This window comes from Aquarana catesbeiana, linkage group LG11 (genome assembly GCF_042186555.1).
Source record: "Aquarana catesbeiana isolate 2022-GZ linkage group LG11, ASM4218655v1, whole genome shotgun sequence".
NCBI lineage: Eukaryota > Metazoa > Chordata > Amphibia > Anura > Ranidae > Aquarana > Aquarana catesbeiana.
The window spans coordinates 276,730,009-276,743,001 of NC_133334.1; the positions used below are offsets into that span (position 1 = coordinate 276,730,009).

General features: G+C 44.3%; 1 protein-coding gene across 1 annotated transcript in view; it reads right to left on the minus strand.

Annotated features, from left to right (window-relative positions):
• Positions 1–4,863: 4,863 nt before the first annotated feature.
• The window catches only part of WWP2 (WW domain containing E3 ubiquitin protein ligase 2), a 124,112-nt gene continuing 115,982 nt past the window's right edge, over positions 4,864–12,993 (minus strand). The window contains exons 19-22 of the mRNA XM_073605872.1: positions 12,732–12,836; positions 11,372–11,468; positions 9,300–9,372; positions 4,864–7,149 (exon numbers count right to left, since the gene is read on the minus strand). Coding sequence (XP_073461973.1) covers positions 7,050–7,149; positions 9,300–9,372; positions 11,372–11,468; positions 12,732–12,836 — 375 coding nt within the window. The 3' untranslated portion in view covers positions 4,864–7,049. The remainder of the gene's footprint in view (positions 7,150–9,299; positions 9,373–11,371; positions 11,469–12,731; positions 12,837–12,993) is intronic.

The following is a 12,993-nucleotide window of genomic DNA, read 5'->3' on the forward strand; positions in this document are numbered from 1 at the left end:
AAATAAAAAAAGTTTATTCATATAAAATTACAACAAATATTTGGGTTCAATAAAAAAAAACAAAAAAAAAAACAGTATAATACATATCACCTTAGTGGTCACTGGTGTCCATATAAAGAAGGTGATCAATATTTGGTGTTATATTCCAACATGTTTCGCCAACATTGGCTTCTTCAGGGGGATTTCTAAGGACCACCAATTTTCATAGAGCTCCAAAGAGACATTAAAGAAAAATCACCAAGTCCACAGAAATATGGGGGGGGGGAGGTTCTGCGCGATTACAGGAGACCAGGAAAGCTCTGATATAAACACGGATTAGTACAGGGGCGCCAGCAACTAGCAGCAATCACAAATGCTTATCATATATTGATCACTCTTACTTTGCAGCACAAGATCAGAATGGTCCAGCAGTGACCACTAATGTGATATGTATTATACCTTTTTATTGAACCCAATATTTGTTTGTAATTTTATATGAATAAACTTTTTATTTTCAGATATATAGCCCCCATAAATAATTGCATTTCACAAACAGAGCACACACTTCTTATACAAACCTGTGTTTATTGCACAAGAAAGTGAGCATCACGGATGCAGAGACCTATACAAATCTCTGGGGATTACTCCAAAGCTTTTGCAAACAATTATTTTTTTTTTTTCTTTTTATATAGATATATATATAATATTTATATGCCATCCTTTATTATATACACACTGTACAATCTCTGTAACTGAACACAATTAAAAGATTATTTACTTAAAAAGTAGAAAATGGAATAGACCTGTACAGAAAGGTTCGGAGAATCGGTAACATAAAATTGATATTTTGTTTGAAGATTCAAGCAGTTTGAGTTCTTTATACAAATTCAAAAACAACAATTGCCTTTTGGTCGGTGTTGATTTACACCAGGGGGTTAGGCACAACCCGGAGGCCCTCCAGCTGTTGTAGAACTACATTTCCCATGAGGCATTGCAAGGCTGGCAGTTACAATGACTCCCAGAGGCATGATGGGACTTGTAGTTCAGGGGGGCCCCAGGTTGCCTACCCCTGATTTACAGGATATCGATGAGTTTCTGCAGGATAACGCTGGAGGAAAACAAATAATGATAAGCTATAAAATGTAAAAAGAAAATGTATCTGCATTGCCAACACTGGCCAATCCAAAGACAGCTTTCACATTTTAATTTGAAAACTGTTAGCTGATTGGCTACTCTGGGTAACCTATCCATAGCTTGGATTCCCTGCTTAGAAGCATGACATGCATAGCTATTCTATAGGTGACATATTCTGGTCAATGACTGTTGTGATAAAAGTCTCGCTGGTGACATCTTCTAGGTTGTCTCTCGTGTCCCTGTCCATCGTGGAATCCTCTATCTTCACATCTTAGAGTCTCGTTCACAATGGGGCCCTGTGTGGGGGCCACATTTACCCGCATTGGGGATGCACAAGTGTTCCCTGCATCCCTGTGCGAGCCGGCCCATTGGTGTCAACTGGGACACAGCCGCTGCTCCGAATGCGACACCCGCGAGCGCCCCGTGTATGGCCACAAAACGCAACCCGTGTGAACCAGTCCTGAGTGGTTTGCTGGCCTGGAACACACATGCAGGTTGGGAGGTCACACTCACTTAGACTGGATCAATAAATCACTAAACCATCCAGCTAGATATTTATCATGAAAACCAGGGAAGTGGCAACATAAAAAAAAAGAGGTTGTGTGACATCACCTGTGTTTTGATCATTTAAAAAAAAAAAAAAAAAGAGTATTGGTGACTCACTGATAGGTTGGTTAGGCGCAAAGTTCTTACAGGCAGCTCTCTGTCCAGGGGGTATCCCTAGGGGCCCCTGAAGTGATCAAAATAGTACGAGAGGGCATAACTTTTTTTAATAACTTACATGGGTAGTTCAAATTTCACATGTACCAACATGTACCACATGTTTCCTCTATAACAGGGGTCTCCAAACTGCGACCCTCTGCTTGCTTTTATCCGGCCCTTGGGGCATTATTTCCTGCCACTGACACCAATGATGGGGCACTATTCCTCCCACTGACACCAATGATGGGACACTATTCCTCCCACTGACACCAATGATGGGGCACTATTCCTCCCACTGACACCAATAATTGGGCACTATTCCTCCCACTGACACCAATGATGGGACACTATTCCTCCCACTGACACCAATGATGGGACACTATTCCTCCCACTGACACCAATGATGGGACACTATTCCTCCCACTGATACCAATGATGGGGCACTATTCCTCCCACTGACACCAATGATGGGACACTATTCCTCCCACTGACACCAATGATGAGACACTATTCCTCCCACTGACACCAATGATGGGACACTATTCCTCCCACTGACACCAATGATGAGACACTATTCCTCCCACTGACACCAATGATGGGGCACTATTCCTCCCACTGACACCAATGATGGGACACTATTCCTCCCACTGACACCAATGATGGGGCACTATTCCTCCCACTGACACCAATGATGGGACACTATTCCTCCCACTGACACCAATGATGGGGCACTATTCCTCCCACTGACACCAATAATGGGGCATTATTCCTCCCACTGACACCAATGATGGGACACTATTCCTCCCACTGACACCAATGATGGGGCACTATTCCTCCCACTGACACCAATAATGGGGCATTATTCCTCCCACTGACACCAATGATGGGACACTATTCCTCCCATTTATACCAATGATGGGGCACTATTCCTGCCACTGACACCAATGATGGGGCACTATTCCTCCCATTTATACCAATGATGGGGCACTATTCCTGCCACTGACACCAATGATGGGGCACTATTTTCTCCCTCTGACACCAGGACATTTTCTACTCTCACTGGCACACATGGGGGGGTGGGTGTAACTAAGTAAAATAGAAGTACATTTGTACTTCAAATCAATTTAATTTCATACAATTTGGAGATCCCGATGAGAAACAGGAGAGAGGCTCACCATGTGCCCAAACTTTTATCACACCAGAGACACCAAAAACTTTTCAGTATTTCAGTAATGTAGTAAAGATTGGAATTCTACCAGCAATGCAGCTAATCAGATAACATTAAAAATAATTTGGAACCTTTTTTTTTTTTTTTTTAAAGTTTTTCTTCTACGTGAAAATCGATACAATCTTTAAAAGACTTCCACAATGAAATTCACTCATTGTTTTTTTTTCTATTAAAAACACAGAAGATAAAATGCCTGTAAATATAATTCAATAACAAAACAGAATTATACTAAAAAAAGAAAAAATGATATTAATAAGGTGCTCACACTAAAAAATGATTTTCTTTAATAACAAAACGCAGTAAAATATGTTACAGCTGCTGCCTTAAGCTGTAGGACTGCGTATGAAAGGACTGCCAGCGCTTGTGGTACGTAAATGAATGTCATCCAATGTTAATTGTTCTTTTTGGGTTGAAGACGAAGGAGATCGAAGATCTGTGAAATTTATGCATACGGGATCGGCCATGCTCCACCATTAAAGTGGTTGTAAAGGCAGAAGATTTTTTTTTACATCATTGCTTTCTATGAAGTAAAGTAAAAAAAGCTTCTGCATGCAGTTTCCCCCCCCGAAATACATATCTGAGCCCGATCTCAATCAATTGATGTGCATGAGAGCTGAGGCTCTCTTCCTCCTCATTGGCTCCCACTGCTGTCAATCACAGCCAGTGATTGGGGGTGGGGGACGGGGCTCAGCCCTGATCTGAAAGTCTTATGGACACACAGAGCGAGGCTTGGGAGCGAGCATGCATGAGTGCCCCCATAACCAGCGGCTTGCTACGGGGGCACTCGGTGGGGGGGGGGAGCCAGGAGCTCAGGTGGGGAACCTGAGAAGAGGAGGGGATCAAGGCTGCTCTGTGTAATGGTTGTGGTATGCACCAATTTTTGGTACCGTTTTGGTAAATGCACATTTTTTTTTACCTGTGCGTTTATTATTTTTTTGTAAAAGGTAAAAAAAAACTTAGCCTTTAATGCTGGTTTTCTATAGATTAATGCACCTAAAAATGAGCTGTGAATGAATGCAGCACTCTATTAAATCCATTCATCGTGCTAATGAGGGAAAAGTGTGCTAGAAGGTCCCATTCATGATTGGGCTCCAGTGAGATGGTGGCAGACCATTGGTCAGCTCCAACTGTCTTGGAAGCCTTTCCCATGATAAGACGAGGATAGCATAATTGTTGTTCATCATTAAACTTGTGTACCAGAAGCGTTGAGGTCCATTATGAATACGCAGCCTAACGATGGCCAGAAAACGTCAGATTCTGTTCTATCAGGTCAACAAAATTTCCCATTCATTATTTAAATAATTTTGATAATTTATTAATTATAATAAGCTGCAGCTATGAAAATAATAACAATGACTTTTGAATTTACATTAAAAAACCTAATATGAGATTTTATTAAATTGGTATCTATTTTAGGTAATAGGTTTACAGTTTTATCTACCATGGGGCAGCCACCTGAGTTGGTTATCCTTGGGCAGAATGAACAACAATTTCATGTCCATGGGTCTTCCCAGATGACCAATCAATTTGGATTGTCAAAAAAAAAAAGTCTTTTTGCGCCCAAAGATAAGATTCACTGTAATATTCCCAACGCACACGTACCTGGAATTGGTCTGTTCGGTGTCAGTGGGTGCTGCAGCTACTGGAAACCGTAGACATTCAAAGCTTAAAGGATGTCACCAGCAGACCAAGGATTCTCCAAACGGGTCCAAAGTTTTATTCAGCGATCACAGCGACCGCCGAATAAAGCTTTGGACCCTGTTTGGAGAATCCTCGGTGTGCTGGTGACATCCTTTAAGTTTTGAATGTCTACGGTTTCCAGTAGCTGCAGCACCCACTGACACCGAACTGACCAATTCCAGGAACGTGTACGCTTCTGGACCCATTTGGAGAATCTTTGGTGTGCTGGTGACATGCTTTCAGCTTTGAATGCCCAAAGAGCCACCCCCCCCACCCCCCGCATTTAGAACTGCGCTCTGCCTCCTCCCTCATTAACCAAATTCCTCTGTTAGGTCAGCAAATTCACCCTTACAGATTCACACATGGTGTACTGAAGCCTGTGAAGGGTTGTGTTACCCACATGTGGAATCATGGGTGTTCTGTGCATCCCTGTGCAGGCAGTTACATTGACGTCAATTGGGATGCAGTGGCTGCACAGACACAGCTGCTGCTCCCAAAGAGGCATCTATGTGGGTGCTGCTGCGTGTCCCTGAAAGCAAACTGTGTGAGTTCCTGGCCACTTGGATGTCACCATGGGAGCAGCGGCTGCATCCATGCAGCTGCTGCATCCCAATTGACATGAATGGGACAGCCTGCATGAAGATGCACGGAACACCTGTGCATCCTTGTGCATGTACACATTGCCTTCCATGGGTGTATGCTTTATTATGCCCCCATCTGAATGAGGTCTTAATGGACCGCTAGGGATTCATCCATACAGCCCCTCCATATCCCACTACCCTCTATGAGCAGCACACTAAACTGTTTGTAAATTTGGCTGATATGATAGATTAAAATCTGATTGTGTGTGGCCAGATTTAATAGGCAGTGCAAACAAAATCCGTAAAAAAAAAAAAAAAAAAAAAAAAAAAAAACATAAAAAAAAATCTAAAAATACAATAAAGCCGTAATTTCCTATAAACGGTTACTCGCACTCCATCGCTCCGCTCAATATTCGATTTTTGTTTAAGTACATCTTTCAGACATCATTTTGTGGACTGACCCCAAAACTTGATAGAAATAAGTGACAGTACTGAGGAGCAGAGTTCCCTTTGTACCAATGAGGTCATTAGTGCCTACAGCAGGGGGTCTCAAACTGGCGGCCCTCCAGCTGTTGCGGAACTACAAGTCCCATCATGCCTCTGCCTGTGGGAGTCATGCTTGTAACTTTCAGCCTCGCAATGCCTCATGGGACTTGTAGTTCTGCAACAGCTGTAGGCCAGTCTGGGACCCCTGGCCTACAGGCTTACAATTTTTGGATCACCTAGCAGAATGGCTGCCTACACCGCTGAATGTCCCAGGTCACGGTAAAAGAACTATTCTGCCCAAAACTGGCTACTAAGATTTTGTGTGGAGTTGAGAAGCATTCGATCCCCTGCCTTGTCTTCACTGCGATCCAAAACTGTGCCAAGAGGTCTTTCCTCCTCAAAACAGCCACAACAGGCCATGAGTTTGGATGAAAGCTGAGCTACTGTTGTCACCACTCACAGTTTTATTTTTTACCTATGGTGAATCCACTATAGAGCACTTGGGCACCCTCTAGTGCAGTGATGGAGAACCTTGGCACCCCCAGATGTTTTGGAACTACATTTCCCATGATGCTCAACTACGCTGCAGAGTGCATGAGCATCATGGGAAATGTAGTTCCAAAACAACTGGGGTGCCAAGGTTCACCATCACTGCTCTAGTTCATGGGGTGCTAAACCTCTGGCCCTCCAGCTGTTGCAGAACTACAAGTCCCATCATGCCTCTGCTTTTGGGAGTCTTCCTTGTAACTGTCAGGCTTGCAATGCTTTATGGGACTTGTAGTTCCACAACAGCTGGAGGGCCACAGGTTGAGCACCCATGCTCTAGTTGATTCTCCCCAAGTGTAAATGGAAATGGCATAAGCTGGAGACAAGAGTGACTTAGCTTTAAAAAAAAAAAATCATTAGCGAAGCCTTGGCAGAAGGATCAAACTTTTTTTTTCAATCCACCAACAACAGAGGGATATATATATTTGGGTGGAGTTGCCCATAAGATTTCAGATGCCTAGCAAATACCTTAAGACAAGCCTAAAAATTAAAAAAAATAAAATCAAAATGGCAATGGACCAACACAACCGACTGAGTATCATAGAGGCGCAGGGGGGTGTGGACAACGCTTTGGGGGCGTGTCAATCTCACAGCTGCAGCCTCTGACCATGGAACAGCCGTATTTTTGCATCCACACTAGGCCTTATATAAGGAACCTGGTGCCAGGGAAGAATCCGCCTCTTCCTTCGTCTGCCACTGCAGCTCAGGAGATGTTATTCTTGGCCAAACCCTTCCGTTTCCTCAATGGCAAAAAGGAGCTTTTCTTTCAGCTGTTCGTAGCTTTTATATGGAGGCAGGTCCAGTCTGTTGAAGCTGAAAGCAGAGGACGACATGATATGAAACCCTGTGAGATTTTTGTTTTTTTTTACACAAGTCTGACTACATTAAATGCTATTCTAGATTTAGGTAGGTACTAATGGGTTGAATGACCTACCAGCTAAAGCAGAACAGCTGAATGCACAGCTAAAATACATATATAGGAGCTGTTTATCGCGAAACGGATATGGTTCATGGGTAATTTTTCTTCCTAAAGCCTATTTTACACAAAGCTTTTACAATGCATTTGCAGAGCTTTCAGCAAGTTTTGTTGTTCCCCATGATTAAGCTCCGGGGGGGGGGGTTAACACGTTGGGGGCGTGGCCTGGTCGGAGAACAGGCTGAGATTGCCACTGCAGTAGGACACTAGATGTGCGACTTCAAGGGGTTATCCTTCCTTTCTTGTAGATATTGAACACAGATCCTACTGGGAGTGCCGACCGTCACTTTAAACAAGCTGCTAGCAAGCTTCAGCATTTCTTGAAGCTTGTTGAAAGCCTGCTAGCAGCTTGCAATCAGCAGTCCCATTAAGATCTGTTTTCAGCAAACGTTAGCTGAGTGTCAAAGCTGGCAGTTTACAATGCTCTTGAAGCCCATGTGAAACAGGCCTAAATGTTATTTTAGATTTAGGTAGGTACTAATGGGTTGAACCACCTACCCAGCTAAAGCAGTACTCCAGGCAAACAGCTAAATGCACAGATAAAATACATATATGGGAGCTGTTTAAGAAACAGATGTTTCATGGATAATCACCACATTTTTCTTCCTAAGACCTATCTTACACAGGATTCAGCTTGTATAAGAGCAGAGTGAACAGCAAGCTTTTACAAAGTATTTGAAGCTTTTAAAGTACCACCCCGCTCCAGTTTGTAAATATCGAAGACAGATCATATGGGACTGTCTCTGTAAACAAGTTGCTAGCAGGCTTCAGAACTTCATGAAGCTTGTTGAAAAAGCCTGCTAGCAGCTTGTTTAAAGTGGAAATCAACATTCCCATTAGGATCTGTGTTCAACATTTACAAACTGGAGCTGAGAGATGCTTTAAGCTTCAGCAAAGCTCTGTCAAAGCTTGCTGATCACACTGCTCTTATACAAGCTGAAGCCTGTGTGAAACAGTACCATTCAGCTCAAATTTTGTAAATCTTGAACGCAGATCCTAATGGAAGTGCTGACTGTCACTTTAAACAAGCTGCTAATAAGCTTCTTATTGAATGCCCGCTGAAGCCTGCTAGCAGCGTGTTTAAAGTGACAATCTGCACTCTTATTAAGATATGACCTGAAGGGCGCTTTAAAGGTTTGGAGAAAGCTGCTTGAAGCTTGACAAAAGCTTGCTGAAAGTTTCATAAAAGCTTGCCGTTCACCCTGCTTTTATACAGGCTGAAGCCCATGTGAAACTGGTCAAACTCTATTAATCTCACTGCTGGAGTCCTCAAGTGATATGAGAAGCCAGGATGTGCTTCAAATTTCCATCATCTCTACAAACGTGAAATACAAGTACTAGGATTTTATCATGCTGATCCAATAAAGAGACAGTCATATGTTCTTCGTAGGTTAGCAACAACCTGGTTCTCTTTAACCACTTGCCGACAAGCTCACGCAAATTTACTGCGGCAGGTGGGCAGTGCTGCGCAAATCGCTGTACCTGTAGGCTGCTCGGGCGGGCGCGCTCCACCACCGGGAGCGTGCCCATGGGTCGGACGGACTCTATGTCTGCCGGCGACCCGCGATCACCTAGTACAGAGGCAGAACAGGGATCTGCCAGTGTAAACAAGCGGATCCCCGTTCTCACAGGGGATATGTCAGAGATCTACTGTTCCCAGTGATCGGGAACAGTGATCTCTGTCATGTCCCAGTGAGCCCGCCCCCCCCTACAGTTAAAACACACTATGGGAACACACTTAACTGCTGACACACTGCTAAAGAAGGTCAGAGACCAGCTCACATGCTACCTGCAGGTATAGCTGTACATCAGAAATATGCTGCAGTAGGTTGGTAGAAATTGATATATATTATATGATACTACCAAAGATCACTGACAATACAGCCCCTTTATTAATCAATGCTCCAACTTAACTACGCTGAAGGGTTGCACCAGCAGTACAAAAGGGCTACATGTTGGGCACCGGGACCTATGCTATGGGTCTTACCAGGTGTGACTCCTTGGCAGCCAAGTGTCTTTGCCAACTTTATCAATGCAAAACTTCTGGTGTCCATTACTTCCTGCAAGACACAACCGGAGAAGTCAGAGCTATACCAGCAGCAAGGGTGAGTGAAGAAGTGAACAAAGAAAGCAATGTAAAAATAAAATATGACAATGCATAAAACACTGCTATACATGTTAGTGCTTTACAGAAAAATCCTTCAATTAAATGAAATGCTGTTATAAAAAATAAAAGATTCAGTGCCAGTGGTCCCTAATGAAATGAATGCATAGGGTAGGGGAAGACAGGCAGGAAAGACATGCTCAGCATTCCTTTAGGCTTGTCTGTTCCCTAAACATCAATGCCTGCCACTGGTTAAAAGGTGAAGTATAGCCAAAGCTATTTTGGCTATACTTGTCCTATGGATCACAGGAGTGCAGTTTGTTCTTCACTCCTGTGACCCGTTTTTGGCCGACAGTGTGCTAAAGCTCGCTGTCGATGGACGTCACTCAGCCAGTCCAGGCTCTGGAAAGCTCCCAACTTTACAGTCAGGATCCATCCTGATGCCTGGACCAGCAGCTGGCTCAGACTCTCAGCATGCTGACAGCCTGAGCCAGCCCCTGCCACTCCCTCCCCAGCCCAGCGCTTCAGTGGGCGCTGAAGGGGCAGAACAGAGAGCCAGTGATGGACAGTCTCCCTGCTCAGATTGGAGCGGGAGAACTGAGCGATCAGCAGTGCTTGATCGCTCAGTTCTCAGGGTAGAGCCAGCGGAGGGCAGCTGCAACTGGCATCAGTGCTGCAGCATATAGGTAAGTATGTTTTTTTTCTGTTTGGTATTCCCGAACTTCTCTTTTAAGAAGCATGCACATCTAAGGAGTTGCCAGAAAAGTAACTGTATGCAAAGATCCCTGTGTCTGCAGTTTCATCAGAAAAGAGAAGAATATTCAAGCTGGAGGGATGTCTAAAAACGTCAGTAAATCTTTAAAGAACAGCAGATGAAAAGATAAGAGTGTGGGTGCTTGTTCTGCCTAGATATATTAAAGTAAAGCATTCAATAGAGATGAGCTCTGGTGTGTTTGAACACAAGTCCGAACCAGCCTAAGCTAATCCACCAGGAAGCTGTCACTGTGACTAGCCAATCAGAAGAGAAGGAGGCTGCGGGAAGGGGAATGCCTCCATCGCTTATGATTGGCTGTCCACAGCGAAAACTTCCTGGTGGGATAGCTCAGGCTGGTTTGGACACTTGAGCTCATCTCTAGCAGAAAATAGGTGAACATTTATTACCCTCCTACAGGCAAAAGCAGGGATCTTAAACCCTCACTTAAAAGAGAAGTATGACAAAAGCTTCTATGGCCATACTTCTCCTGTGGGTCACAGAAGTGCACTTAGTTCTGCACTCTTGTGACCCAGTCATCCAACAGTGGGCTAAAGCCTGCTGTAGGCTGACATCACTCAGCCGATCTAGGCTCCGCAAGGATACAGACTTTAATGTCGGGATCCACCCCGATGCCGGCAGCTATCTCAGCCTCTTAGCAAACTGCTGAGAGCCTGAGCCAGCTGCTCCAACCCCCTCCACAGCCCAGAGCTCCAGTGAGTGCTGGAGGGACTGAGCACAGAGCGGTGACTGACAGTCACTCAGAGTGGACCTTAGCGATCAGTGGTCTTTGATCACTCAGTTCTCAGTGAAGAGTCAGTGGGGGACAGCTGCAGCTCGGATGTTTGTTTATCTTGGAATCCCGCACTACTCTTTTAATCTTGCAGCCTGCCAATTCCAGCCAACAGAGAGGACATGCCAGAAGCCCATTTAGTACAGAATTCACCTGAGAGCTAAACTGAATTTGAGGCATGTGAGTGGCATTATATCGCTTACGAAAAGTGGCAGGTAGCAGGAGAGAATGCTGGGAGCAGTGGCTTATTACTGGCACACACCATAAGTGCCGATGTTTTTTTAATGATGTCACAGCAACAAGAAATCTGCTCCGTAATGTGGCAAAACAGAAAGGATAAAATGGCCACTGAAAAATATAAAGGCACAGAAGGAAAAAAAAGCCAAAAAAAAAAAAAACCTGGACTCTAACCTATGAGCTCTGAGAATCCGCCCACAGGAAGGCGGCAGGTTCCCGTCACAAACTGCAGCAATCTGATCCGCTTCTCGTTGTCAATTTCTTTCACCACCTGCAAAGAGACACATGAGCCTTAAAGCTGAACACTACATGGTCATTGTACATAATCAACTACAGTCCATCATTTCATTTTAACAGACTCCACTCCTCCAGGAAGTCTTTCTATAAGATTTGGAAGTGTCTAAGGGAAATTTGGGCCCATCCAACCAAATGAGAATATGTGAGGTCAGCTACCAATTTTGGATGAGAAGACCTGGCTCAGTGTCTGCATTCCAATTCACCCCAAAGGTGTTTATTAGGGGTGAGATCAAGTTTCTTTAAGCTTGGTACACACTATAAGTTTTTTTTGTCATTCAGAGCTCAGGAAAAGATCATGTACTAACCATGCAATGTTAGTACAGAAATCTCCCCGCTGAGCTACTGTATTCAGACAGGGGGACGCCAGAACACACCGGTCAATACGCTCAGTCATTGGCTGAGAGCGCTGATCGGATGCGGATCGGAAGACCTTTTTTGGGTCATGCCCCTTCTTCAGAAGACACGCGTTTGACTGGCTTCTGTCTGACCATGCACCCGGTTTCTATTGACCCGGACGATACTGTCCGATATTTGGCCCGTGTGTACGGGCTTTTAAACTGGTTCTAAAGGGAGAAGGTTTCTTACTTTAATGCATTCTCTGCATTAAGGTGAAAAACCTTCTACATGCAGCGCCCCCCCACCAACTCCCTCTTATACTTACCTGAGCCGGGATCTCGATCCAGCAATGTGCACAAGAGCAGAGGCTCTCTCCATCTTCATTGGCTGACACAGCAGTGGAAGTCATTGGCTCTCATTGCTGTCAATTACAGCCAGTGAGGAGAGAGCAAGAGGGTGGGGCAGAACCACGCTCTGTGTGTCAATGGGCTCACAGAGAGGGGCTCAGAAGCAAACACGCGCGAGTGCCCCCAGAGCAAGCAGGTTGTTATGGGGGCACTTGGTGGAGGCGGGGGAGTAAGAGCCGCTGGCAGTGGACCAGAAAAGAGGAGACTCCAGTCTGCTGTGTGCAAAACCATTACACAGAGCAGGTAAGGATAAAATGTTTGTTATTTTAATAAAAAATAAAAAAAAGTAATTGACTAAGTAATGACTAAGTTCCTCCACACCAAACTTATCCAACCAAGTATTTATGGAGCTGGCTTTGTACACAGGGGCACTGTCATGGGGGCTTTCCTCAAATTGTTTCCACAAGTTGGGAAGTGTATTATTTTTTAATGCTTTTCCATGAACAACCCCCTTATTTTAGACATATATAAGCATCTGAGTTCTCTGCACCCACCTGCCAGAACCACTGGACCTGCTTGCTGTTTTTTGTGTAGTGCCGATAGATTGTATTCTTTTGCCAGTCATTCATATCGATCTCCTGCATACCACACAGCATGAGCTGAAAGACAAAAAATAGGTTTAATATAATCAGTAACATTTCATTTTAACCACTTCAATACCGGGCAATTTCTCCCGCTTCCTGCCCAGGCCAATTTCCAGCTTTTAGTGCGGTCACACTTTGAATGACAATTGCGCGGTCACGCAACACTGTACCC